Source organism: Ochotona curzoniae, unplaced genomic scaffold (genome assembly GCF_017591425.1).
Source record: "Ochotona curzoniae isolate NIBS_2020 unplaced genomic scaffold, NIBS_Ocur_1.0 contig_605, whole genome shotgun sequence".
Classification (NCBI taxonomy): domain Eukaryota; kingdom Metazoa; phylum Chordata; class Mammalia; order Lagomorpha; family Ochotonidae; genus Ochotona; species Ochotona curzoniae.
The window spans coordinates 3915910-3943584 of record NW_024466491.1 but is presented as its reverse complement, the minus strand read 5'-3'; the positions used below and the strand labels follow the sequence as shown (position 1 = coordinate 3943584).

Genomic DNA, 27675 nt, shown 5'->3' with positions numbered 1-27675 from the left:
CTCGCACCGGCCCACACGTGCGCTCACACACATATGCAGCAGACAGGCAAAGACACGGGCTCACACACACACATAGACTCACACAGAGATGTGCATACACACACACGCTCACACAGAGACACACACGCTCACACACATATGCAGCAGACAGGCAAAGACACAGGCTCACACACAGACACACACCTATAGGCTCGCGCACTGCACACACAAGCATGCACACACAGGCTCACACACAGACATGCACACACAGACACACATGCTCACACACACACACACACGCTCACACTGACACGCACAAGGTCCCACACACGGGCACCCTTAGGAAGCCCCTCCCCGTAGACTCTCTCCTGTGCAAACCGGTATCCCCTCTATCTACACTGACGCCCGCACACCCTCATCTCCCTCAGCCCACTCTCTCGCGTGGCTGGTGGGCAAACTGAACACAGCAATGTATGCACCCTCCCTGCCCCTCGGGGCAGCGGTTGCAGCCGAGCGCCCCCTGCCTGCCGGGCCGCTTCCTGGTGTGTGTGCACGCGGGCCCGTGTGGGCACACGCCTGGCGTAACCATGGCATCTTCCTGGCACGCGCGGGGGGGACGGGCATGTTGTCATGGTGCCGGCGCGCCATGAATGGGGCATTGTTCCTCGGCCCCGAGGTTCCCCCCATCGCAGACCCACCCAGACCCACCCACCCGGGGCCGTGGGGAGGGACGGAGTGGGGAGAGACAGAGAAAAGGCCTGGCCAGGTACCCAAGACATTGGCCCCAGGTGGGGGTGGGGAGATGGGTAGGGCTGGACCTGGCCATGACATGGAGCGCACACACACACACACAACATGCCATCAGATAAAAGCAGAGAAGTAGCTGAGAAGTAGCAATGGGCTCCACTACGGACACCCAGGTGCTCAGCTATGCAAGCGGGTATAAGAGCTTGGAGACCAGGAGGGGGTATTAGGGGATGGGTCCAGTCCTTTGGGTGGGGTCCCTGATTCTGACTTTGCAGAGAGCCCTCAGCACAGACTCACATCCCCCATGCAGGTGCCACCCGAGGGGACGCTTTGCCCATCGAGGCGGCGGTGGGGAGCAAAGGCAGCTTGCGCTTGAAGGGATTCATACCCCACATGGCAACCCCCTACCAAGCTAACCGTTAGACACCGTGCCACGCGGGCCACCTGCCCACGTGTGGGGGACACACCTGTTCCCCCATGTACTTGGCCCTCCGTCTTGACCCTGTGCTGAGTTCTGCCAGCTGTAACTGAACCAGTGTGTGTGGGGGGGCTGTTGACAGACGTCAACCAGCAGTGGAAACCAAGACAAAGGGGGAGACCCTTACAGCCCACCTCCAACACCCCCCAAACCCAAGCCCTCGAAAGACCAGGTCCAGCTGGACCCCACTGAACCTGAACCACATTCATCCCTGCCCGCATCAGCTTGGCCCAAACCTAGGCCAAGGGCGCCCCCTCGTGGCTGCATGTGGGCCCTGCCGCCAGCTGAGCGGGAGGCTGAAGAGGGGTCCCTTCCCCAGTTCCCCCCAGGGTCACCCCTGCACATACCACAGTCCAGAAGGGAGGACCAACTCGGACTGTAGAATCCAGAAGTGTACCCTAAATTCCAACAATATCAGGTTAAGGTGGAGGATCCAGAGCCCACAAACGCTCTGGGTTCCCCGTGTTTGCTCAGGCTCAGCCTTGACTGTCGGAAGCATGTGGGGGCGTGAAGCAGCAGATAAAAGATCCCTGTGTTTGCCCGTCAAGTAATTACACACATTCAAAAAAAAAAAAAAAACCTAAGACAGAGACAGAGGAGGGAGCCGTGGCGTAGTGGGTCGAGTCACTGCCTGCAGCATCCCCTGTGGGTGCTGGTTCAAGTCCCCGCTGCTCCACCTTCCATCCAGCTCCCTGTCTGTGGCCTGGGAAAGCAGTGGAGGACGGCCCAAAGCCTTGGGACCCTGCACCTGCATGGGAGACCCTAAAGAGGCTCCTGGCTCCTGGCTTAGTATCGGTTCAGCTCCAGCTGTTGCGGTTCCTTGGGGAGTGAACCAGCAGATGGAAGATCTTTCTGTCTCTCCCTCACTCTGTAGATCTACTTTACAATACAAATAAATAAATCTTTTTTTAAAAAAATGTGAACAAGGATCAGCCAGCAAAACCAAGTGCCCTCTGCCCTCCTAGGAACACATGGGTGGTAATGATGGGGGGGGGTACTAAGCCACAGAGGCAAGGGGAGGAACCGCACATAAGCCCCTAGGACCACATCCCCACAGTACACACCCTCCGCTGTCTGCAAACTTCCAGGACACCCGCTGCTTCCCTAGTGGATAGCTACACCCCCATCCGTATGTGCACCCATGCCGTCTCCCAGCCATGCATGCTGTTGCCCTCCTGGGTGCCAGTGTGGTGGCTGGGATGTGTGTGTGTGTGTGTGTGTGTGTGTGTACACCCATGCCAGCTCGCTCTCTCTCACACACACACACATGCCCCCAAGCGCCGCCAGACGCCATGCCCTGGCAACCTCACAACCCCTGGGAACATAAGCCCCGCCTTACCCTGGCACCCCCCCCAGTGCCCACTCGAGCCCTCCCCTGCTTGGGCCGGCTGGCGGGCTGTTAATACAGATGCCAAATTCGTAATTGTAACTGAGGGTGACAGGGTCACCTTGAGCCCCAGATGCTCGCGCGGTGACAGATGGCGTTGGCAAACCTGATTAGCGGCCCCCCGTGCCAGTGCCTGTGGCACCTGCAGCCCCCACCCCCCCTTCCAGCTCTCATTACCCACCCATTCTTGAGGGGGGAGCTTAGGGAAGCTGGGGGGGCAGACAGCTGGCACTGCCCCAGGGATGGGGGAAGAGGACTCCAGGGTCTCCCCCCTACACACACACACACACACACACACACACACACCGACCCATACACACACACCCTGGGCACCAAGGTTCCCAGCTGGCTCCCCTGGCTGGCAGGAGGTGGGCACAGCTGACTCGAATGAGGTGTGTGTGTGTGTAAGGGACAGGGGAGCAGGCTGTTGAGACACACCAGAGGGAGTGGGGCTAGGGACAAGCTGCCCACTCAGCCCCTGGGTTTGGTGTTGTGAACCCCGCAGCAGGGAGTGTGCACTCTCTCTCCCCACCCCAGGAACCCCCTTAGAGTTCCCCTCCCTCCCTCTGGCTCCTTCAAGCCAGGAGAGCTTTGGGAGCTGCCAGCCTGCGTCGTTCCCAACCCTGGGCAGTGCCAACCTGTAGGATCACCCAGGTCGCCAGCTCCCACGCCCTGCAGTGGCCCATCTGCTTCCTGGGGTCCCCTCTTCCTGTGCCTGACCCTCACCTACTGGGGGGTGAGGGGGGCGGCTTCCTTCCGGAGACAGGAAGGGGGAGGGGGAAGGGTGGGCTTGGCTCATTCCCCTTCCTCTCCCTGTCCCCCACCCAGTCCCACGCTCCAGGGGGCATTTGGAGGGAAAGCTGACCACGCCACATGTCCCAGGGTCTGTGCCAGGCAAGGCCATCTGCCGTCCAGAGCCAGGCTGCCCGGGCCTGCTATGGCCCCCGGGCTCCAGCTGGGGACCCCCAAGTGCCAGAGGCCGCCACCCATTTTCAGTCCCAGAAATAAACACAAACACACACACACACGCAGCATGACGGCTGGGCTGATCTTAATGGTCGTGGGCGGGGAGGGCTGAGGGGGGGTCGTCGCGGGCCGGTCTGTGGCCCACAGGGCGGAAACAGCAGCCAGGCCAATTCCAAGGCTGGCCAAAGTCTCACTGCGCGGGCTGGGGTCTGCCCTGGGTGGGGCCTCTTACACCTGTCCTCCCGGGACGTGGGAGAGTGTCAGAATGCGCGTGGCCGAGATGCGGCTCTGTCGAAGGGTGAAGCATGAGCATCCGGTGGGCGGGGATCACGCTGCCCTCTTGGGAGGCCCGTGTCTGTGCCCACCCCAGCCAGAGCATCTGGGTCACCCGGGCTTCATTCTCCCCCGCCCCATCCCAAATGCCCTCTCCTGCCAGCTCCCTGGTAATTAACCTGGGAAGGTAGCAGGTCATGATGGCTCAAGGCCTTGGGCACCCCCCCGCCACTTACTGGGGAGACCCGGATGAGCCCCTGGTTCCTGGCTGTGGCCCAGCACTCCTTGGTGCAGACATTTGGGGAGCGAACCAGCAGATCAAAGATTCTCTCTCTATTTCTCTCTGCCTTTTGAAAAAAGCAGGCATCTCACTGCCTTGGATCTAAATCCCGGTGTGCCACTGAGGGACCCTGCCTCAGTTTGTCTATCCACAAAACGGGGATGAGTCCTCTCTCTGGGGCGGGGGTGGGGGAGAGTGCCTGCTTGAGGGTTCTGCAAATGAGACCACGTGCCCAGCCTTGCGTGGGTTATGAAGACCCTAAGTTCCAGCGCTTGGGCCCTTGCACCTTCAGGAAATGGGGGAAAGTTATTCTGGGGACCTGCCTGCCCACCCCTTGCGCCCCTGGTCTCTCTGGGTGCTTCAGAGCCCGCCTCCCGCCACCCACACCCCACCGAAAAGAGGAAGGCTCATGGCTTTGGGCTGCACTGACAGCTGTCAATCAACACCGTGGACATCTTCACGTGCCGCCACGTTGACACGGGCCCGCCCCCTTGGCACCACAGCACCACCGGGGCCCGGCGCTGGCGGCCCGGCTCGCAGCTGTTGCAGAGGGCCAGCGAGGCAGGGTCGGAGCCGGGCACGAAGACCGAGGTGCAGCGGCCGAAGCAGATGTGGTTGCGCAGGCGTGCCACGGAGCAGCCGGGTCTGGAGAGCACCTGAACGGGAAGGGGGCAATCAGAGAAGGCCGGGAGAATGCAGTCTGGAACACCCCCCACCCGAGGCGTCAGCTGGCAATCTGGGGCCACCCAAGCATGACAGACAAGTGGATGTTGAAATCAAGCTGCCTCCCGTAGCCAAGGTTCAAGTCCCAGATGCTCCACTTCCGAACCGGCTCCCTGCCAATGTGCCTGGGGAAGCAGCGATGACTGGACGATCCTGCAGGCACATGGGGGACCCGGATGGAACTCCCGCCTTCAACCTTACCCTTGTAGCCATCTTGAAAGTTAGCCAGCGCATGGAACCTATTTCTAATTCTGCCTTTCAAATAAACGCGTAAACACCTAAAACTAGACTTTGCATATCATACCCCAAGTCACAGCCTTTCTCTCCTTCCCTACACCCTCCCCCAAAGGACTTCTAAACGTCAAAAATTCTGCTTTATAAACAGATATTTATTTATTTGGAAAGCAGAGTGACAGAGTGCTAACACCTGCTGGTTCACTCCCCCAGTGGCCCCAACGGCCAGGACTGGACCAGGCTGCAGCCAGGAGCCAGGAGCTCCACCCGGGTTGCCTATGTGGGTGCAGGAACCCAGGCCCTCGGAGCCATCACCTGCTACTTTCCCAGGCATGTGAGCAGGGAGCTTGATGGAGGATGGGCGTGTAGGGACTCATACCAGACACTTGCACTTGGCAGCTCACCCCAGGGTGCCGCCCCACCTCCCCCTCAAGTCCTCCCTTCCACCTGGGCTGCTGCCTGAAGCCCCTTCATCCCTCCACAAGCAACGTTAAGAATTCCTCCCTCGCTCCAGCGTGCACCTGCGGAGGAGATGCCGCCCCCTGGTGGTCTCTCTCAAGGCACCCGCCATCCCTTTCCTGGCAATGTCAAGGCGATGGCAAGTTTTGTCTCTTTGAGAATCGCTTTTATTCCTTCTATTTCTCTCTGCTACGAAGGCCAGGTCTTTGTCTGATGATTGTCCCTCGCTCGGGCATTTTGGATAGATCTCCCATCCACTGGTTCATTGTACAAATGGTCACAACAGGGCCAGGACGACGCCAGGGGCCAGGAGCTTCTTCCGGGTCTCCCATGCAGGTGCAGGGTCTCAAGGCTTTGGGCCGTTCTCCGTTACTTTCCCAGGAGCACTAATAGGGAGGTGGATCAGAAGTGGAATAGTCAGGACTTGAACCGGTGCCCATGTGGGATGCTGGTACGACAGATGGAGGCTTACCTAACCTGACTTGTGACTCAGGGGCAGTATTGTCCCTGGGAGCGAGAGGAGCGGCCGGCCCTGGGGTGGGGGTGGGGGGGGTCACCCAGTCAGGCTTGGACAAAGGCCAAGCCAAGGGCTCGTGGGAGCTGACCCCCAGCCAGGCCGGGTCACCAGCACTAGTGCACCAATGGCTCACTTCGACTGGCAGAGGCAGCCACGGAAGCTCAGAAAAAGGAAGCTAGAAGCAGTGCCGGCATCCCGCACGGGCGCCAGTTCGAGTCCTGGCTGCCTCACTTCCAGTGGAGCTTTCTGTCCATGCATTTGGGGAAGAAAACGAGGCGATGGGCCAAGTGCTTGGGCTCCTGCACCCACGCGGGAGACTCGGAAGGAGCTCCTGGCTTCGGCCTTGGGTTCTTCTACCCACGCGGGAGACTCGGAAGGAGCTCCTGCCTCCTGGCTTCAGCCTTGGGCCCCTGCACCCACGCGGGAGACTCGCAAGGAGCTCCTGGCTCCTGGCTTCGGCCTTGGGCCCCTGCACCCACGCGGGAGACTCCCAAGGAGCTCCTAGCTCCTGGCTCCAGGCTTCGGCCTGACCTGACTCAGGCTCAGCTAGCTGTGAGCCTGCAGAGGGGAGACGGATCACGGGCACCCTCTAGTGGCTGGCTGGAAATAGACCTGCTGGAAGCCAAGCTCAGATGCAGGTGGAGTGTGGTGGGGGTTAGGGTGGCACAGCCTGCACCCGGCCAATGCTGCCTGGCATCCAGGCGGCTCCGTCCACCTCCCCATCCCACTCACCTGCGTGAAGGGCACAGCCTTGCACACCTCCTGGGTCACTTCCTGAGGATCCAGCGGCAGAGAGATGGTGGCAGGGGCCACTTCCAGCGAAGCGCCATGCACCCGCAGCCTCCGGGGTCTCTGTAAGCCCAGGAAGGCCTTCCAGCTGCCAAGGCCGGGGGCTGGCACAGGGGCGCCTCCTGGCACAGCACGGGTTTCATTGCTCGCGCCCCAGGGCTGAGGTCTGGGCTTCCCGGATGCTAGGGGCAGCAGGGCTGCGCTGAGCAAGCCCAGGAAAGCAGCTAACCGGCCAAGGAGCACCTGCATGGCTGGCTGTCCGTGGGTGTCTGTCTGGGGGCTCAGGGGGGCCCGAGCAGCCGACCCTGCTGTCTGGGAGTGGAGTCTGGACCCCGGCTCGCCCTCAGCATCTTCTTTTAACTCCTTTGTCCCCGCCCCCATTGCCCCCTCTCTCCCCACCCCGCCCCCCAGGGTCACCTGGGAGCCGCCTGTGTAAACCCACAGGAGGAAGGCGGTAAAGACCCACTGTCTTCTCACACCTCCCCCCAGGCTGGGGCTCTGCCGGGGACCAGAGAAAGACAAATTCTACTAAGAGAAAGATCAACACCCAAGCTCTTGGCAGCTACTGGAACCCTGGAGGGACAGGGATCGGAGCCAAATGCCATCATACAGCTAGGCTTTGCTCAAGTTCAATCCCAACCCTCCTGGGTTCCCTTCACCGCTCTGGGCCTGTGCTCCCTGTCTGTGCCCTGGAGAGTCACCACAGTGCCAGCGTCATGGGGTCGCTGAGAGGGTCTGGAGTGATAGCCTAGCGGCTAAAGTCCTCACCCTGCACACGCTGGGATCCCATAGGGGCGCCGGTTCTAATCCCGGTTGCTCCACTTCCCATCCAGCTCCCTGCCTGTGGCCTGGGAAAGCAGTGGAGGATGACCCAAAGCCTTGGGACCCTGTACCCGCATGGGAGACCCAGAAGAAGCTCCTGGCTCCTCGCTTCAGAGCAGCTCAGCTCCGGCTGTTGTGGCCACTTGAGGAGCAAGTTTTTTCAGGCCATAGAGAGCTGAATCAGAAGTGAGGCCGCCTGGACTCGAATCTGCATCTCAGATGTGGCTATGCTATAACACCCACCATTCCCAGGCCCCACCCCCTCATAAAGAAACCCTTAAATTGCCGTTTTCCATTCAGTTTTTAAATTCAGCCTGCAGAATGGGCAGTCCCCAAGCAGTAAGATCCCGGGCGTGCTTGCAAGAGGGCCAGGTATGGGGCAGGAGGGGTGTCCGTCCCCAGCGCAGAGCAGGGAGCCGTGGGAACAGCCTGCTAACGCGGGCTGGGGGTGGCGGCTGCAACAGGCAGAGTGGGGGAGGGGAGAGGCCCGCCACAGTGGACCCGCACCCCCTACAGGGCGTGCATGTCGCACCCAGGTGAGGAGCTAAAAGGCTCCAGGGACCGTGAGAAGCCACGGTTCTGCTCCTTCCCACACCCCACCCTCACCGCCCTCCACCTCTCATCCCCTCCCCTTAGCAGCCCCTAACCATCACCGCCCCCACCCCTCAGCACCCCCATCAACACCCCCACCCCTCAGCAAGCCCACCCCTCACTGTACCCCCACTTTCAGCGCCCCCACCCCTCACTGCACCCCACCCCTCAGCACCCCCACCCCTTGTGGCCGCGCTGGTCCTCTGGCAGCGGTTCCTTGAATCGCGAGGTGGCAGAGGACACCAGCTCGCTCCTGGGGACCCTAAATATAGGGGGGCGGATGTGGGCCACTCGGTCCCGCCGCGTCCCGGCTCCCCGCAGTCACCACCATCACCCCCAACATGCCCCTCTGCGGTCCAGTTAGCGGGTGCCTGAGAGCACCCCCAATCCTGCCGGGCTGCGGCCACCTCCCTCCTCCCAGGGTGATCTCGTGCAGCTCCCCACCCCGCAAGTCCCCAAGACCAGCAGCAGGAGCCCGGAGGCCCCTGAGTCAGGTCAAGGTACCTCCCCTCGGCCCCGCTTCCCACCCAGCTCCCTGCCTGTGGCCTGGGAAAGCAGTGGAGGACGGCCCAAAGCCTTGGGACCCTGCACCCGCGTGGGAGACCCGGAAGAGGCTCCTGGCTCCTGGCTTCAGATCAGCTCAGCTCCAGCCGTTGCAGCCACTTGGACGGAGGATCTTCCTCTCTGTTTATCTACCTTTCCAATAAACATAAATAAATGTTTAAAATACACTGAATTGGACATGTACAGCACGACTGTACTAAAAGTGACTGTCCGGATCCAATGCAAAGCTGCACTGGCAGAGCTGCAAAGCCCCGCACGCTCCTCTCTGCGCTCAGGCAAGCGCCGCGGCCACCCCGGCCCGGCCCGCGAGGACCCCGCGCGCCCAAGATGGCGGCGCGCGTGCGGCCGGCGCGCCTGCTGCTGCTGCTCGGGCCGGCGGGCGGCCTGGGCCTCGGCGTGCGGCCTTACCGGGCGCCGCCGCCGCCGCGTCGTCCGCCGGGGCCCCGCTGGCCAGACCACGAGGCCCCGCTGACCCCGCACTGGCAGCGGGGGCCGCGCCACGCCGCCAAGCAGTTCGCGCGGCACGGCGCGGCGTCCGGGGTGGCCCCCGGCGCGCTGTGGCCGTCGCGCACGCGGCTGCGGGAGCTGCAGGCCGAGGAGGACGCGGGCTGGCCGAGCCTGGCGCGCATGCAGGAGTCGCTGCGGGAGAAGCAGCTGGCCGAGGAGCAGCGGAGCCGGGAGAGGTGCGGGGCTGGCGGGGTGCGGGGCGAGGCGGAGGGGACCCCGCTTAGGGCGCAGACCCTGGACGAGGTGACCCACGCTTAGGGCGCACACCCGGGACGAAGTGACCCACGCTTAGGGCGCACACCCGGGACGAGGTGACCCACGCTTAGGGCGCAGACCCTGGACGAGGTGACCTGGTGGAGGTGACCACGCTTAGGGCGCAGACCCAGGGCGAGGTGACCACGCTTAGGGCGCAGACCCGGGACGAAGTGACCCACGCTTAGGGCGCAGACCCGGGACGAGGTGACCCCGCTTAGGGCGCACACCCAGGGCGAGGTGACCACGCTTAGGGCGCACACCCAGGGCGAGGTGACCACGCTTAGGGCGCAGACCCGGGACGAAGTGACCCACGCTTAGGGCGCACACCCGGGACGAGGTGACCCACGCTTAGGGCGCAGACCCGGGACGAAGTGACCCACGCTTAGGGCGCAGACCCTGGACGAAGTGACCCACGCTTAGGGCGCAGACCCGGGACGAAGTGACCCACGCTTAGGGCGCAGACCCGGGACGAAGTGACCCACGCTTAGGGCGCAGACCCGGGACGAGGTGACCCCGCTTAGGGCGCACACCCAGGGCGAGGTGACCACGCTTAGGGCGCAGACCCTGGACGAGGTGACCACGCTTAGGGCGCACACCCAGGGCGAGGTGACCACGCTTAGGGCGCACACCCGGGACGAGGTGACCACGCTTAGGGCGCAGACCCTGGACGAGGTGACCACGCTTAGGGCGCACACCCAGGGCGAGGTGACCACGCTTAGGGCGCACACCCGGGACGAGGTGACCACGCTTAGGGCGCAGACCCTGGACGAGGTGACTCCGCTTAGGGCGCACACCCGGGACGAGGTGACCACGCTTAGGGCGCAGACCCTGGACGAGGTGACCCACGCTTAGGGCCCAGATCCAGGACGAGGTGACCCGGCCGGGGTGTCTGCAGGACGGTGCCGTTCCTCCCTGAGGCCTGGGCAGTGGGCTGACGAGCTGGCTGCCCCTCCCTGGCCTCAACCTTCCGAATCTCTCAGATGGGTCTGTAACTGGTACCCCATGGAACTGCACACGCTGAAGCGGAACGTCCATTTGTTTCTTGCCTTGTATTATTATTGGAAAGGCAGATTTACAGAAAGGAGACAGAAAGATATTCCACGCTCTGGTTCACTCCCCACATGGCCAGAGCTGAGCCGATGCAAAGCCAGGAGCCTCTTCCAGGTCTCCCACGCGGGTGCAGGGTCCCAAGGCTTTGGGCCGTCCTCGGCTGCTTTCCCAGGCCACAGGCAGGGAGCTGGATGGGAAGTGGAGCAGCCGGGATACGAACTGGTGCCCACACTGGATGCCTAGCTTAGCAAGCAGAGGATTAGCCAACTCTTGTCCCTTCTTTGCTGAGCACCTAGCACTGTACCTGTGGGGTGATGCTTACAGAATGGAGGTGGGGTCACCCGTGACAACAGCCTGGGTGGGGCTGCGAGTCACTCGACTCCTTCCTGCTCCAGCCTTTGACAGGTCCATGGCACGGATTACAGATTGGGGGGGCTACTCTGCGCCCTCACCGTGCCCCGCTCTCCCTGCAGGGAACAGCACATCGCCGAGTGCATGGCCAAGATGCCCCGGATGATCGAGGACTGGCGGCGGCAGAAGCGGGAGCGCTGGGAGAAGGCGCAGGCCGACAAGGAGAGGAGGGCGCGGCTGCAGGCCGAGGCCCAGGAGCGCCTGGGCTACCACGTGGACCCGAGGAGCGCCCGCTTCCAGGAGCTGCTGCAGGACCTGGAGAAGCAGCAGCGCAAGCGCCTCAAGGAAGAGAAGCAGCGGCTCAAGAAGGAGGCGCGGGCGGCAGCCTTGGCCGCGGCTCCCACCCCGGCCGCCAACCAGGACCCCGCTGCTCCCCAATAAAGACTGCTGGCCTGCCGTCTGTGTGTTTTTTCCCAGTGGGCCCTGGGCCTTCTCTGAGTGGTGGGGGCAGGAAAGAGGGGGGCTGCTGTGGAGGGAGCAGATGGCCGAGGAAAAGGGGGCTTCTGTTTACCAACATTCATCTCCAGTAATTAGCCAATTACCAGGGGGGGAACCGAGCCAGAGCCGGTCTGGGGATTGTGGGGGGCGGCTGGGGGGTGGAAGCAGGGCACAGCCACCCCTTCCAAGGCTGCAATTCAAGGCCTGACTGGGACAGACGCAGCTTTGGGGTGTTGAGGTGAGATGGGAAGGCAGCCCCCAGACCCCGGCACGCTGGAGTGGACCATGGGGCCGAGTTTTTTTTCTTTTTTTGTCCAAAACTTTTATTCACTTCAAAACCTTGCCGACTTTCTTTCCTGGGATGGGGGGGGGGTGGCCTAGGGGCTCAGCCCAGATGGAAGAATTTGGGCCACTCTCATAGAGGATAAAAGTTTGGGGGGCCAGCCTCCCCTCAATCGGGTGATGAGAGGACTGGGGGAGGGGCCAGCGAGCAGCCACCTCTCCATCTGGCTGCGGAGAGTTGGGACAGAGGCCAAGAGGGGCCCATCTGTCGCCTCCCAGCCCTGCCAGCGACTCCCGGGCAGGGCCGAGAGGAGGCGCAGGGACAGCTGTCTGGCCTGGTCCTTGCAGACCAACACGGGAGCTGGGAGTTGGTGTGTTTTTTTTTTTTTTTTAAGGTTTTTGATTCTTTTTTCCCCACTTCTTAAATAAACATGAATATATATTTTCTTCTTTTATAAAACATTCTGTGGAGGAGGGAGGGGCGGGAGGAGGCGGGTGGGCAGGGGGCGGGCGGGCAGGGGCACGGTGGCGGCCCGGCCTCCATCACTCATCATCGAAGTTCTGACTCAGAAGGAAGTTGGCAGCCAAGTTCTCATTCTTCTCACACGCGAAGTAGGCCTGGATCACCAGGCTCTCGGGGAAGCCCAGGGCCTTCAACTGCAAGGGGAGGCGGGGTGGTGTGAGCGCACCGGGCTTGGGGGGCTGTCCCAGCCAGCAGCCCACCCCCGCCCAGCCAGGCCTCTTACTCTCTCTATAGCTTCCTTCTCCTGCGGCGTCACCTGGATGTAGTTCATCTGCGGGGCCTCCTCCCCTATGGCGCCCACCTCCCCCTCCGTGTCCGAGATGTCCGCCAGCTCCCCCGGCGGCTCGTTGAGCATCTGGATGAACTGCTCCTGGTGCCGGCTGATTTGCTGTGGAAGGGATGGCCGCTGACCTGTAGCCCTGGGGCCCCGAGTCCCCGGTAGCTGCTCTTACCAGGTGCCTGCTGAGGCCAGGACCCCAGGCCCAGGAGGGACCTGCACCCATGTGGGGTGGGAACCCAAAAGGAAAGGCCAGGGAAGCCCAGGCAAGTGAACAGAGTGGCAGGACCTGAACCTCGGGCAGCCAGCTGGAGGTGTGCCAGCCTTGTGCACGCATGGCCATTTCCACATAGAGGAACCAGGTCCTCCTGCGCTGCAATGCAGGCCCTGGCAGCCCACGGACCACTGGGACCAGGTGGGGAGGAGAGGCCGGCCGGCCATGACCCTGGGACCAGCTGCTCCTTACAAACAGGGAGGGAGGATGAGTGTGGGCTGAAGTCTAGGGGGGAGCACGTGCGGGCTGCGTGGACAGGTTTGGGGGTAACCTCACAGATACAAGAGGGGCACTGAATGTATGCAGGGGAAGACCCATGGGAACAGGTGCAGCCAGCAAGGTGGCCAGGGGCAGGGGGAGTGTGACAGGAGGGGGGTAAGGAGCAGACACATGACACTGCCCTCCCAGGCCAGGATCTGAGAGAGCCAGCAGGACGCATGGTCCCAGAGTCAGTGGGGGGCCAGGCCACGGCTGCCCTGGGAGGCGCCATGCAACCAGAACCAGCGCGAGGGTGCCAGCTGTGTGTGGAGCCCAGGACTAAAGCCGGGGGCCTGCCGAGCGGGGGCTCTCACCGCCCTCCCAACCCCGCACCTGCAGCAGCTGCGGGTTCTCCTGGCCCAGCTGCTGGAGCAGCGCGGGCAGCAGAGCCGGGTTCTGCTGGACCACTTGCCGCATGTTCTGGAACTGGGGCTGGTCCCGCAGGAACTCCAGGGGGTTCTCTCCTGCTGGAGTGGAGTGAGGTCAGAGGTCAGGCCAGGTGCCCAGGAGCGCACTCTGCACGTGTCTGTGTGTGTACCTGCATACACCTCCCTTGCACACTGCTCCGCCCGCTCACCTGCCTGTGCATGTGGAATGCACGCTCACCTGTACACACCTCCCCCCTGCCCCTGCTTCTGTGTGTGTGTGTGCGTGTGTGTGTAGGGTGTGTGCACACACCGCCCTGCCCCGCCTGCTCACCTGCCTCGGTGGCCGGCTGCTCTGACACCTGGCTCTCCTGCACGGCCCCATGCTCCGGCTCGGGGCTCCCGGGGATCCCCTGTCAGGGCTCCAGTTCAGTTCTCACGCGCAGACCACGAGCCTCCCTCCTTCCCACGGGGAGACCCCTGGATGCCGCCGCTGCCACCCGGGGTCCCCCGAGAGGAGGTGGAGAGGCCCCACCTCACCGTGAGCAGGTACTCCACAGCTCGGTGAGGGTTGTTGTAGCTGGCGCGCAGGGCGGCCACGACCCGCTCCCGCTCGTAGCCCATGGACATGATCTCGGTGAGCATGGTCTCATACTCGGAGCCAGTCACTGCGGAGGGAGCGTGCCGGGGCCGGGTCACCGGGCAGCCGTGGTGGACCCTCCCGCCGACACCGGGGGCCGAGGCCCAGGCTGCAGCGCCGGGTCATGACCTCTGCCCGGGGGGACCACCCACCCACCTAGCGTGGAGGCCGCATCTTCCTCTCGCCCGCTGCTACCTGAAGAGGGAACAGAGCTGCAAATTCAAGAGAGAGAAATCGGACCCGAGCTTCCGGCGGCCAGCAGCCGCGCCCCCGCCCACCCTCAGCCTTCCTCGAGGTGCGCAGCTAGGACCATGGCAGGAGGGCACCGCCCCACATCCCCCGCCTTACCCGGACACGGACTCGGGCGACGTGGTGGGGGCCGACTCCTCGGATGGGCTCTTGTCTTCCCTGCCGGCTGCTGGGGGCTGGGACATGCCGGAGGCGGGGGCCGGTGGGCAGGCAGCGGACGAGGACTCCGGGGCGCCAGTCGGGGTGGCCTCTGGGGGTGCCGAGGAGCCCTGGCCAGCCTTGGCCTGTGGCAGCAGAAGAAAACACCGGGCATGGGCGTGGGCTCGTTATCACACCCACGCACCCCCACCCAAGCCCTCGGCCCTGCCCCGCTGGCCGCGTGCCCCCGGCACTAATCTCTCTCCCTGGCCGGCTCCCTGGAGCTCACCCACCCACCTTGGTCACCATGACGACCACGAAGTTCTTCTCGTCGATGCAGTAGTCCCGGATGGGGACGTCGTCGCTCAGGATCTTGCCGGCGTAGATGAGCTTCTGGCCGGCCACGGGGAACGCCTCGCGGCCCTTCTCGGCTTCGATCTTCTCCTTCAGCATCTTGACCTGGAAGGCGCCGTGGCCGGGCTCAGTTGTCAGACACCACGGACCCTGCTCTGCTGCCCCCGAGCCCCCAGCCCGTCATCTGGCAAGCCGACCCCTGCTCTGCGCGCCGAATCGGGTGCTGGGGATGTGTGAAGTGGAGGGAACCTGCTCTCACCAACGGGGCACGGAGGTGAGCAAGGGGAAAAACAAATTGGCTGAGGGCACAAAGAGGGCAGGGCAGGGCACAGTCCTGCTGCCGTTGCCAAAAGCTCTCATGGGGGTGGCCATTCTCCAGGAAACTGCTGAACAGTTATTTCAGACAGTGTAAAAGAGAAGGAAGAAGCCTTTCACAGAAGCCTAGTGGCTAAAGTCCTCGCCTTGCACACGCTGGGACCATACATGGCACCATTTCTAATCCCGGCGGCCCCGCTTCCCATCCAGCTCCCTGCCTGTGGCCTGGGAAAGCAGTGGAGGACGACCCAAAGCCTTGGGACCCTGCACCCATGTGGGAGACCCAGAAGAAGCTCCTGGCTCCTGGCTTCAGATCAACTCAGCTTTGGCTGTCGCTGCCACTTGGGGAGTGAATCAGCAGACAGCAGATCTTCCTCTCTGTCTCTCCTGCTCTCTGTATATGTGACTTTCCAAGGAAAATAAAAAATAAATCTTAAAAAAAAAAAAAAGGATGATGAGGTAAAAAGCACAATGAAGGCTCCCACATTCCACAGCGCTCAATCAGAACAATGACAAGCTTTCAGGAAGATTCAGCACATTTAATAAGGCACAGTGACAGAGCCATGCAGAGAGAGAAATCTCCCATCTGCTGGTTCTCTGCACAAGACAGGTGAGAGCTGGGACAGGAGGGTCGGGGTTTCATGGTGAGATGCAGGGTCCCTGCTGACAGCGCCATGGCTGTGTGCCACCTGCATTCCACCCCTGAATCCAGTCCCCTGTCCTCCAGCCGCTCCCGGCCCCTCTCTGCAGTGTGGACTCCCACCTGGAGGCTGCCCCGAGCTCACAACCACCAAGGTCCTCACACACAGCGCCATCACACACAGAGCGCTGTCACTCAAGAACTGACCTGCTCAGTGTCGCCGGCCCTTCCGCCGACACCGGGCCAGGCCAGGCTGGAGCTGGGCAATGCATACCGGGCTGGGTGCCCAAGCACTGGCAGCTCCCCTGGCAGGCGCCATGGCCATGGGACCTGGCCCCTGGACAGCTGCCCCAGCCTGGGCCCTGGACAGCCACCCAGCCTGAGCCCCGGGACAGCCCCAGGACAGCCGCCCAGCCTGGGCCCCGGGACAGCCGCCCCATCCTGAGCCCTGGACAGCCCCAGGACAGCCGCCCCGCCTGGGCCCCCGGACAGCCCCAGGACAGCACCCCCATCCTGAGCCCTGGACAGCCCAGGACAGCCGCCCAGCCTGGACCCTGACAGCCCCAGGAAAGCATCCCACCCTGAGCCCTGAACAGTCCCCATCCTGAGTCCTGGATAGCTCCCCCATCCTGAGCCCCGGACAGCCCCCGGACAGCCGCCCCAGCCTGACCCCTGGACAGCCACCGATTCTGACCCCTGGACAGCTCCCCAATCCTGAGCCCTGGACAGCCATTCCAGTCTGGCGCCTGGACAGCCCCGGGACAGCGTCCCCATCCTGAGCCCTGGACAGCCCCGGGACAGCGTCCCCATCCTGAGCCCTGGACAGCCCCCCGATCTTGAGCCCTGGACAGCCCCCCGATCTTGAGCCCTGGACAGCCCCCCGATCCTGAACCCTGGACAGCCCCCCGATCCTGAGCCCTGGACAGCCCCGATCCTGAGCTCTGGACAGCCGCTCCAGCCTGGACCCTGGGCAGTCCTGCACAGCCCTGGCGGGCCCGGCCCCGCGCCGTCCTTCCCCGGCTCTCCGGTTAGAACCCCGGGCTCCCCGCCCCCCACGCCACCCGTCACGCCAGGGCTCGGGCCCGGCCCGCACCGTCTCCTCGGGCTCCATGCGGATCTTGAAGGTCTGCTGCTGCAGTGTTTTCAGCGTGATGGTGACGGCCATGGCGGGGCCTGAGCGACGAGGCGGCGGCCCCGGATTCTCGGACAACATGCAACTCACGCCGCCGCCATCTTATAGCCCAGCCGCGCCGCGCGAGCCGACCGCTTCCGGGGCAGGCGGTGCGTGCGCGGACCACCGGCCCACGTGCCCCCAGCGTGACCTTTGGCTTCCGCGGGCATGCGCACCAGCGCGCGCTCGCCCCCGCGCATGCGCAGAAGAAATTCCCACTTTGCCGGGGAAGAGGCTAATTTTGCGGACACCTGGTCACGTGTCAGGTGACGTCACGCCGTGCCGATGACGTCATGCGGCAGCCAGGCGGCTCCAGCGTCCCTATATTTTAGCCCAAACAAGTTGTGATGTTTTCATTTTTATTCCTTCCAGAAAAATCTCTATTAAAGTGTTTTTTCCTTCTACCTACTTGAAAACCCCAAACACCATGCAGGTCTCCCACCAAGACCGGGACCCAAGTGCTGGACTATCACCTGGCTGCCTTCTAGGCCCCAAAGAGCAAAATTTGAAATATTTGGACCATCCGGGAGGATGCTATGGCCCATCTTCTATCTGCACGCACAAGGATGCCGGTTCACGTCCTGGCTGCTCCACTTCCAGGAAGCTTGTGGCCTGGGAAGGCAGCAGGCAAACCCAAAGCCTTGGCCCCCTGCACCCCGTGGGGGACCCAGAAGCAGCTCCTGGCTTCAGGTCAGCTTCTAGTATGGCCACCCGAGTGAACCAACAGATGGAAGAGCTAGCTCTCTCCTCTGCAAATCTGCTTTTCCGATGAAAACAACCCTGCGCTATCCCTGGGCCACGTGGTGACCTCACTCAGGCAAGATTTGCACCGACTCCTCCTATCCCTTGCTCACCTCACTGCCTCCAGCCGACCCCTACTTCTCGCTGTCCATATATTCACTATGGCTTTTTCTTCACTTTCCCCTGAAATACACCAACCCTAAAAGGCCTAGGAGGGACTGGAAGATGAAAAGCCAGTCCAAGGGACAGGGTCACCCACCCAAATTTGAAGAACAGAGCCCTGGGCCACTGGCTGTAGGTGAAGTTAGAACCGGGATGTCGGGGTGGGGCTGGAAGGCACTCCCACCACTCCCACCACCCTGACCCACTGGACACTGCGGAGCCCCTGGGCACCACACCATGGCCACGTTGCAGTGCACTGCAAACCTTGATTCTACAAGCTCCCTGGCCACTGACGGCTTCCTACCCCTTCTGAGCATTTTTGCCCAAGCCCCTGACCCATGCTGCAACCACCACGTGTGTGCCGTCGCTTCGGCCCGCCTCTCACCCAAGGCCATCCAGACACAAACCCTGCCCATTGCTTGGCTCGTGTCACTAGGGACTGGAGCACAATCCCATGGCCCACGGGGCCTCACAAGAGCTGGGAGGAAGTGACCAGGTCGGTGCGTCCATCACGGCCCCGCCCTCGCTCACCAACTTCTGGACCTGGCTTTTCTCATTAGACCAAGGCAGACGGGTTACAACCGACACTGGCTAGTTGTGGTGTGCAAGGATTACATGGGGGGGAATGAGCCGACACTGGCTAGCTGTGGTGCGCGGGGCACCATGTGGATTACATGGGGGGCATGAGCTGGGGGGCTGCTGGTTTGGAGGGAGGTAAGTAAAGGCCTCCGTCCTGCAGTCTTGAACCCCACCAACCCCAGCAGCTGCAGGTGGGGGAGCATTCTCAGGTGTCCCCCCTTTTGGGTGTTATGCGTCCTGCCTCTCAGAGGGAGACCCAGGAGGAAGACACAAAACTTAATTTAATAGAAATTTTCGTTTGTAGTTCTTACATTCTCAAGTGTGAGCCAAGCTGGAACCCATTGCCCCCCACCCAAAAGCGGCAGCCCAGCCCCGGGGGGTGAAGGTGGGGAGCAGGGGAGGGGTGGCAAGGGTTAGAGCCCTGATCCTCCTCAGTGCTGGGGGGTTGGCAAGTACCACCCCTTTTTTCCTGCCTGCCTAGTGGGGATGGCGATGGCGGGGGGCCTTCCTCCCCACTCCTTGTCCCCCACCCTAGCCCAAGCGGGAAGGGGGTTCGAAGGACGGGGAGGAGAGGGGCAAAGGTGATGTTGGATGAAAAAGGGGAGAATCAAACACCAGTAAAAAAAATGTGGGAGCTGTGAGGGGCAACAAAACCAAAATCCACCCCAAATCTGAACCTGCCTGGAAGGGAAAAACAAAGTTCTCACGGAGTCTCATAGAGACATTAGTGGGCGCGGCCGGCGGTGCGGCGGGAGCGCGGGCCGCAGTCCAGCCCCGCAGCGGGGAGCGGGCGGGCGGCGGCCTCTACAGCTCGTCCTTGGGCTGGGCAGCGTCGTCCTCCTCGTCCTCCTCCTTGTCCTCCTCGTCCTCGTCCTCCTCCTCCTTGTCCTTCTCGTCGTCGTCCTCCGCCGCCTCCTCCTCCTCCTTGCGCTTCTTGTCCTCCTCCTCCTCCTTCAGCCTCTGCTCCTCGTCCTGCTTGTCCTTCATCTGCTTCTCGGCCGTCTGAGGGAACGCCCGGCCCTCAGCACCCTGCATCCCACCTCCCACCTGCTGGCACAGCCGGCCCCCAGCACCCCGTGCCCCGCTGCCTGCAGGAACGCCCGGCCCCCAGCACCCCGTGCCCCGCTGCCTGCAGGAACGCCCGGCCCCCAGCACCCTGTGCCCCGCTGCCTGCAGGAACGCCCGGCCCCCAGCACCCCGTGCCCCGCTGCCTGCAGGAACGCCCGGCCCCCAGCACCCCGCATCCCCGCGCCTGCAGGAACGCCCGGCCCCCAGCACCCCGTGCCCCGCTGCCTGCAGGAACGCCCGGCCCCCAGCACCCCGTGCCCCGCTGCCTGCAGGAACGCCCGGCCCTCAGCACCCCGCATCCCAGCGCCTGCAGGAACGCCCGGCCCTCAGCACCCTGCAATCCCCACCAGCCGGTCCATCCCCCCAGCCCCTACCTTTGTGACACCCCACGTCTCGTTGCCAAACTCCTCAGCATAAGCCTCATCGTTGGTAATGAGGAAGTTGTCAAAGATCGTGCCCGACTTGACCTGAGCAACGGGACGAACGAGTGAATGAGGGTTCAGAGGGACAAGTCCGGCCAGACGGGACAGTGAGCCGGGCGTCTGCCATCCACAGTGCTGCCCCGCAGGTGGCCTGCGTGGGCCCTCGGTCATGGCGAGCTCTCTGTGGCCCTTTCCCCTGACAGCTGGCCTTGCGACTCGGGTACCAACTGTGCAGCTGCGGCAGGGACACCTTCAGTCCCGGCCAGGTCTCTGTCCTCAAAGACCCACTCGCTGACTGAGAAAGGCACTATAGGGAAGAGGGGAGGGCCAGGGACCTTGTCACCCACTGCCTCACCTCCAGGCCAGGAGCCCATCCGGGACTCCCACGAGGCAGAGGCCCAAAGACACGGGTCAGTACCTGCTGCCCCCCCTGGCACCTCGGCAAGAGGCTGGATCGGAACTGGAGCAGCCGCGCCCGGGCACTGTGCCACAGCTGTCTGTGGTGGCAACTCAACCTGCCGCCCCAGAAGACTGACCCCCTCCACCCCGACACCAGCTTTAGCCAATGGCAATGACCTTCCAAGATCACCGAGCTGGCTCAGGCAGCAGGTGCTGCAAGCCCGCCCAGCCAGCAACAAGCTGTGACTGTGAGGGGCCGGCTTCAGGGAGAGCATCGGCTCTGTCCGGCTCTTCCCCTCCGCTCCTGCTGCTCGCCGCCTCTCACCTGCCACAGATCCAGGCCCAGCACAGCAAAGCTGTCGTAGGCGTAGATGTTGGGGTCCGGCGAGTACTCGGGGTTGTCGATCTCTGGGTGGATCCACGTGCCCTTGTAATCGGGGTTGTCAATCTGCCGTGGCTTCCACTCACCCTGTCGGAAGGCGGGTGCACAGGGTGAGCGGCCGAGGCAGGCCCCTTCCCTGTGGGGGCGACCTCCGGCCGCGCCCATCGCGTACCTTGTACTCGGGGTTCTGGATGACCGGCGGCTCCCACTCGCCATCCATCTCTTCGTCCCAGTCCTCGGGCTTTTTGGCGTCGGGGTCCGGGATGTGCTCGGGCTTGTCCCAATCCTGGGAGAGAGGTCCACGCATGAGGTCAGCGTGCGCCCCGCTGGCCTCCCCCGGGTGTGCGACCGGGCAAAGGCGCAGTCCCAGCGCCCACCTCGGGCTTGGAGTCTGTGGGGTCGTCGATCTTGGCCCGCTCGTCCCAGTCGTCCGGCTTGGCGGCGTCGGGGTCCTTGATCTTCTTGGGGGGCAGGAAGTCCCAGTCGTCCTCCAGGGAGCCCGACTCCACCTGGCTGTTGTCGATCTTCACCTCATACGTGTTGTCGGGCCGCACGATGAGCGTGTACAGGTGTGTGAACTCATCATCCTGGGGGGGACAGCATGAGGTGAGCCTTCACCCGGCACGCCCTGCTGTCCCCGGGCAGTGTGCATGCATGCGTGAGTGTGCGTGTGTGTGTGTGTGTGTGTGCAGCACGCCCTGCTGTCCCCGGGCAGTGTGCGTGTGTGTGCGTGTGTGTGTGTGTGTGCAGCACGCCCTGCTGTCCCCGGGCAGTGTGCGTGTGTGTGCGTGTGTGTGTGTGCAGCACGCCCTGCTGTCCCCGGGCAGTATGTGACTGTGTGTGTGTGTGTGTGTGTGTGTGCAGCACGCCCTGCTGTCCCCAGGAAGTAAGCGTGTATGTGTGCAGCACGGCCTGCTGTCCCCAGGCAGCGTGTGACTCTGTGTGTGTGTGTGTGTGTAGCACGCCCCGCTGTCCCCGGGCAGTGTGTGTGACTCTGTGTGTGCAGCACGGCCTGCTGTCCCCAGGCAGCATGTGACTGTGTGTGTGTGTGTGTGTGTAGCACGCCCCGCTGTCCCCAGGCAGTGTGTGTGACTCTGTGTGTGCAGCACGGCCTGCTGTCCCCAGGCAGCATGTGACTGTGTGTGTGTGTGCAGCACGCCCCGCTGTCCCCAGGCAGTGTGTGTGACTCTGTGTGTGCAGCACGGTCTGCTGTCCCCAGGCAGCGTGTGACTGTGTGTGTGTGTGTGTGTAGCACGCCCCGCTGTCCCCGGGCAGTATGGTGCTGGGGAAGGGAGGACACGCACCTTACACCGGATGTCCTTGTTGATCAGCACGTTCTTGCCCTTGTAGTTGAAGATGACATGAACCTTCTTGGTGCCAGGCCCACAGATGTCAGGCCCTGGTGGGGGTGGGGAAGCCACCTCAGTGACCGCTGCCCACGGCTGCCAAGGTCCCCACCCTTCTTTCCCATAACCCCTCCCCCTCAAAACACCAAAGCCCAAGGACTCTCGACGGCAGATGTGGAAGTACCCGCACGTGGCCACGTGTGGCAGACACCGGGATCCCCGTTTCCACCCACGGTGACTGCCCCCCCCCACACACACACACACACACGACGGAGGCATGGGGAGAGTTTCAGGGGGCGGGGTCCCTCACCGAACATGATGTTGTACTCCGAGTCGCCGTGCATGTCCTTCTGGTCCAGGCTGGCCGGAAACAGCTTCACGTAGCCGCCCCCACAGTCAATGGTCTGCTCGTGCTTGACGGTGAACTGCACCACCAGCGGCTGGCCCTTGTTGCTGAAAGGCTCGAACCGTGCCGAGAGTGCGTAGAAGCGGGCGTCCTGGCTCGTCTGCAGCCCTGGGCGGCCGGCACAGAGAACCTGGGTCCAGAGGGCTCCCCCGGGACATCCTGCACCTGCCTTCTAACTCCCAGGGGCGGGGGTAGGGAGGAAGCCCACCCTGCTTCCCAGATCCGGGTCCAAACCTGCACCCCGGGGGGGGGGGGTGCCGCACACCCTCCCTCTTTTGGCGAACCTTTATCTTTCTCCTGATCGCCGTAGAACTTGCCGGAACTCAGCACGAATTTGCCAAAATCAGACTTGTGTTTGGATTCGACCCAGCGGTTGGTCCACCCATCTAAGTGAGGAGCGGGGTGGTGGGGGGAAGGGGGAGGTCGGTGTCCAGCGTCAGGTTAGGGAGACTCTGCCGGATCCCACCCGCCACCCCCTCCCCAGACACACACCCACCACCTCCCATCACCCTTCCCAGACACCTGCCAAGACCCCACGAGGTGGACGGGGTGGGGGTGGGGGTGGGGGACGGCAGAGGGGCGATGTTCCCACCCGTCCTTCCCAGGACGGAGCCTGGGTGACATTCCGGGATGTCTTGAGCAACAATTCCCCCCACAACTTCCAGCCTGCGCTCCCCCGCCCCCAACACCTTACACACACACACACCCCAGGGAGAGGCTGCCGTGCCCTCCACGCTCCCCGGGGAAGGTAAACGACGGATGGCCCCGCGGCTCTGGGTCCCCAGGGGAGGGAGGCCGCCGTGTTGGCCCTCGAGGGAAGGTAATTACGAGGCCACACGACGACGCCGATCCGGGCTTTGGGGGCGGCAGGGAAGGGGAAGGGCCACCGGTCGCGTTCGTGCAAACGGGCGCTCGAGGCACAGCCGGGCGTTACCTCCGTCCAGAAACTGTTCCTTGAAGTAGATGGCGGGCTCAGAGACGGCCAGGCCGAGGAGGCCGAGCAGCAGCGGCAAGGGGAGCAGCATGGCGAGCCGAGGGGGCGGCGGCGGCGGCTCGCGGGCCCTTTAAGAACGACCGTCCAGCAGCGGCTCTGCGGTACGGACGGACGCCGCTGCCGGCTGCGGCCTTTTATACCCGCCCGCCTCTCACACCAACCTGACCCGGCCTCTGGGCCCTCCCTTTCCGCGTTCCCATTGGGCGATCGCCGCCGCTCTGCCCGTCCATTGGACGAACGCCGGGCCAGCACGTCCGGTTGTGCCTCGGAACGCTGGGTTCCCAGATGGCCGATTTCTATTGGCCGCGCCGCCGACCAATGAGGGTCGACCACGCGTTGCGGGGGGGACGCCTCCTCGCGCGGGCGGGGGGCCGCGAGCGCCTCGGGCGCGGGTCACGTGAGCAGAGCTGGGGGGAGCGGCCCCGCCCTCGGCCGCGCGCCGTCCGCGGCGGAAAGCAACGTTCGAGAAGCCGCGGGGAGACCTTCTCTCTTCCCGGGTGCAGGGGGTCGCGGCGAGCGCCCCGAGAGGGGACCCCGCTAACCCAGCCCAGCTTCTCCTCGTCCCCCTTCGTCCAGTCTACCCCGCTGGAGGGGGCACCTCCATCCTGACGCCGAGTCTCTCCGCCCACGTTAGGGTAGGAGGCAGGCATTTGGGGTGGGGGGCGTCCCTTTTAGCAGGGGCTGCATCCCCCTAGTGCTCCAGGGCCGGTAGAGTCCCGGCTTCCTCCTGCCCCGGCACCTGTCACCTTACTGCTCTGTGCCCTGCTGAGGGGCCGCCCTGGCTGCATCTACCTGACAGAAAAGCCTTTTTAATTTCTTTTTTTTTTTTTTCCCCCTCTTAGGGGGCCGAAGGGTCAAAGAGGAGGCAGCTCTGCCTCTGCTCCCGGGGCTGGGGGGGCTGGACGCCTTGTTCCCGCGTCGTTACAGCGTCTGCCCCCCCCCCCAGCTGCTGGGTGCCAAGGGGGCGCTGCCCTGCCCCCCGATCTCCCACAAATGGCCAGCTAGAGGCAGGTGGCTGACCGCAGGTCCCATCGTGTCTCTCTCTCTCTCTCTCTCTCACTTTCCATCCTGATGAGAAGAAGTTTTCTAAACTCTGAGCAAATGGGCCTTGGATCTGGGAAAGAACCGGGAAACAAGGAATAATGTCAAGGAAGTGTGTGTGTGTGTGTGTGTGTGTGTGTTGGGCGGGGCTTTCCTGCTGGCAGAGGACACTCGAATAGAGGAAGAATGACAGTTTTTGGGGGCAGCTGGGGAAGTCGCTCTTCTTTCCCCCAAGGGACTCTGCACCTGTCCCTCCCCACCAGCCAGTCCTGCCATTGGCCTCTGCCCTCCCTACTCCCCCACACACGCTTGGGCTAGATGCTTCCTGTCTTGTGGGTAGGGACTGTCCATCTGCTTCATTCACTGTGTGCTCTGCCCTGAGCGAGGCTGGTGAGGGAAGGAAGGGCCCCAGTGGAATAAGACATTTACTAGGGGGAAGTGCTTTGGCGCCGAAGAGAGGATTTTTTTTTTTTTTAAAGATATACTTATTTGAAAGGCAGAGTTACTGAAACAAAGAGATCTTCCATCCACTGGTTCACTGCCCAGAACAACAAGATGGGCTGATTGGGAGCCAGGAGCTGCTTCCAGGTCTCCCACGTGGGTGCAGGGTGCCAAGGCTTTGGGCCGGCCTCCACTGCTTTCCCAGAGTCATTAGCAGGCAACAGGGTGGGAAGTGGAGTGGCCGGGACTCAAACCCGCGCCTTTAAGGGACTCTGGCTTTGCAGGTGCCCCGTGTAGTGCCTCAAAAACTAATTCTCTAACTCCGAGTGCCAGCATCCTGTAAGGGGGCCTGTTCGCGGCCCAGCTGCCCGACTTCCCATCCAGCTCCCTGCCTGTGGCCTGGGAAAGCAGTGGAGGACGGCCCAAAGCCTTGGGACCCTGCACCTGCGTGGGAGACCTGGAGGAGGCTCCTGGCCTCAGATTAGCTCAGCTTCAGCCGTTGTGACCACTTTTTATTGGAAAGTCAGATATACAGAGAGGAGGAGAGACAGAGAGCTTCCATCCGATGATTCACTCCCCAAGTGACCACAACGACTGGTGCTATGCGGATCCGAAGCCTGGAGCCCGGAAACTCCTCCAGGTCTCCCACGGCTTTGGGCCGTCCTCCACTGCTTTCCCAGGCCACAAGCAGGGAGCTGGATGGAAAGTGGAGCTGCCAGGATTAGAACTGGTGCCCATATGGGATCCTGGGACATTCAAGGTGAGGACTTCAGCCGCTAAGCCACGCTGCTGGCCCAACATCTCATATTAAAGATGTATTTGTTTTTATTGGAAAGGCTGGTGCTTAAAGAGAGGGGATTTGACAGTTAAGCCATTGTACCAGGCCCAATACATATTCTTGTAAATATTTTAAATATAAGCTGGACCTATTACAATGGCTCAATTGTTTAATCCTCCATCACAAAGCAATGGCAATGGCTAGTTCCAGTCCCAGCTACTCCACTTCCCATCCAGCTCCCTGCCTGTGGCCTGGGAAAGCAGTGGAGGACGGCCCAAAGCCTTGGGACCCTGCACCTTGAAGGAAGTTACTGGCTCCAGGCTTCGGATTGGTGCAGCACCGGCCCTTGTGGTCACTTGGGGAGTGAATCATCGGACGGAAGATCTTCCTCTTTGTATATCTGACTTTGCAATAAAAATAATTTTTTTAAATAAAGAGTTTTCTGTCTCTCCTTCATTCTGTAGACATACTTTTACAATAAAAATAAATAAGGTCCATTCTCCAAAAGCCACCTGGTTGTGCCAGGCGCAAAGCGCAGGCAGACACTGCTTCCGGGTGTCCCACGTGGGCAGCAGGGGCCCCCAGTGCTCGAGTCATCCCCACTGCCTCCCAGGCATGACGCTGCATCTGAAGCTAAGGTGTCAACGGGATCCCAGACCATCTGCCAGGGGGTTTTGGGGTGTGTGTGCCAAGTGAAGGCTTCACTGTCGTGTGCCCCAAGTTGACACAAATGTTTTGAAGTATGGTCCTACAGGGTCAAGTCTGGGGGGAGAAATGAAGTGACAGATTTGAAGTAGGAAGCTCTGGGCCAAGCGGATAAGCTGGTACTCCGAGCTGAGGTTCCTAGATGGGTCCTTCTCCTCTCTACAAATGAGTACAGTCTCTACCCAGACTCCCTTTGAAAATTAAACTAAATAAATACAATAGCTGACAGTCGAATGGCAATCTGTAGCCCACTGCGCAACCACCCTCCAGTCCCAGGACATGCGCGAGGGTGCAGTACAGGGTCGCCCAGCCCGCAGGTAGGGCTGCAAGAAGCTAAAGGCAAGTCTGTGCTGCTAACACGGGGCTCTCCTGTAGGAGGGGACGGTATTAGGAAATACTTTCTTATTTTAAAAAGATTTATTTTTATTACAAAGTCAGATATACAGAGAGGAGGAGAGATAGAGAGGAAGATCTTCCATCTGATGATTCACTCCCAAAGTGAGCGCAACGGGTCGGTACTATGCTGATCCGGAGCCAGGAGCCAGGAGCCAGGAGCCAGGAACTTCCTCCAGGTCTCCTACGCAAGTGCAGGGTCCCAAGGCTTTGGGCCGTCCTCCACTGCTTTCCCAAGCCACAGGCAGGGAGCTGGATGGGAAGTGGGGCTGCCGGGATTAGAACCGGTGCCCATATGGGATCCTGGGACATTCAAGGCGAGGACTTTAGCTGCTGGGCCCCTTGTTTTTCTTTTTAGGCTTTTCCTTTATTTCCTCTTCTAACTCACAGTCATCAAAGGAATGCGTGGCAGCCTGTTGGGGGTTCTCCCATCTTCCCCTTCTGTAATTGCAATAACTCCTTTAATGAAAGAGCAATGTACTCCAACAATCAGCAGGAATATCTTCTGTCATTCGGGCCTCTTCTACATGTTTCCGTGCACGATCCAAGACTTCGGTTTCTAGTGTCTCTTCATCCAGAAACCAAGGGTTCTATTTAAAAATAACTTCTAAACAAGAACGCAATTGCTGCCTAGTTATGTTTATTCCGCGTTTCTTTAAAAGGCAATGCATACGAGGTGATTCTGGCCCATTGTTCCCACTCACCTCTTTCTGTGGGGGTCTCTGTCGCACGGGCGCCACTTGTCGCTGTCCCGCAGCGATGGACTTGCTGCACGGAGCCGATAATAACACGCGTGGACCCTGACTGATGGTCAAAGCCGAAGTTGATTAGTGGCATCAGACTTTATACGCTGAGGTCAGAC

General features: G+C 62.0%; 4 protein-coding genes across 11 annotated transcripts; 1 reads left to right on the top strand and 3 right to left on the bottom strand.

Annotated features, from left to right (window-relative positions):
- Positions 1-4517: 4517 nt before the first annotated feature.
- Positions 4518-7213, bottom strand: DAND5 (DAN domain BMP antagonist family member 5). Its single transcript, XM_040990233.1, has 2 exons — positions 6776-7213; positions 4518-4766 (listed from the first exon to the last, which is right to left on the bottom strand). Exons 1-2 carry the CDS (start codon positions 7211-7213, stop codon positions 4518-4520), a joined length of 687 nt encoding a protein of 228 aa, XP_040846167.1.
- A 1923-nt stretch (positions 7214-9136) lies between these two features.
- On the top strand, positions 9137-11428 carry GADD45GIP1 (GADD45G interacting protein 1). The gene is made up of 2 exons (XM_040990937.1): positions 9137-9492; positions 11095-11428. The coding sequence occupies exons 1-2, from the start codon at positions 9137-9139 to the stop codon at positions 11411-11413; spliced, it is 675 nt and encodes a 224-aa protein (XP_040846871.1). The 3' UTR covers positions 11414-11428.
- An 833-nt stretch (positions 11429-12261) lies between these two features.
- On the bottom strand, positions 12262-17040 carry RAD23A (RAD23 homolog A, nucleotide excision repair protein). 7 transcript variants are annotated; one of them, XM_040990883.1, is made up of 9 exons: positions 16879-17040; positions 14774-14935; positions 14438-14622; positions 14246-14301; positions 13990-14117; positions 13784-13862; positions 13418-13551; positions 12566-12663; positions 12262-12411 (listed from the first exon to the last, which is right to left on the bottom strand). In XM_040990883.1, exons 1-9 carry the CDS (start codon positions 16996-16998, stop codon positions 12354-12356), a joined length of 1020 nt encoding a protein of 339 aa, XP_040846817.1. In that variant the 5' UTR covers positions 16999-17040; the 3' UTR covers positions 12262-12353. The 7 variants fall into 7 exon arrangements, with proteins under 7 accessions (XP_040846817.1, XP_040846816.1, XP_040846813.1 ...); XM_040990882.1 differs by having other exon boundaries at positions 12262-12409; positions 12499-12694; positions 16879-17035; XM_040990879.1 differs by having other exon boundaries at positions 12262-12409; positions 12499-12686; positions 13411-13548; positions 16879-17033.
- A 1661-nt stretch (positions 17041-18701) lies between these two features.
- CALR (calreticulin) lies at positions 18702-23559 on the bottom strand. Of its 2 annotated transcripts, none has more exons than XM_040990855.1 (9): positions 23396-23559; positions 22746-22847; positions 22366-22569; positions 22014-22108; positions 21087-21296; positions 20882-20995; positions 20653-20796; positions 19881-19973; positions 18702-19440 (listed from the first exon to the last, which is right to left on the bottom strand). In XM_040990855.1, exons 1-9 carry the CDS (start codon positions 23484-23486, stop codon positions 19243-19245), a joined length of 1251 nt encoding a protein of 416 aa, XP_040846789.1. In that variant the 5' UTR covers positions 23487-23559; the 3' UTR covers positions 18702-19242. The 2 variants fall into 2 exon arrangements, with proteins under 2 accessions (XP_040846789.1, XP_040846790.1); XM_040990856.1 differs by having other exon boundaries at positions 22008-22108; positions 23396-23524.
- Positions 23560-27675: the final 4116 nt, after the last annotated feature.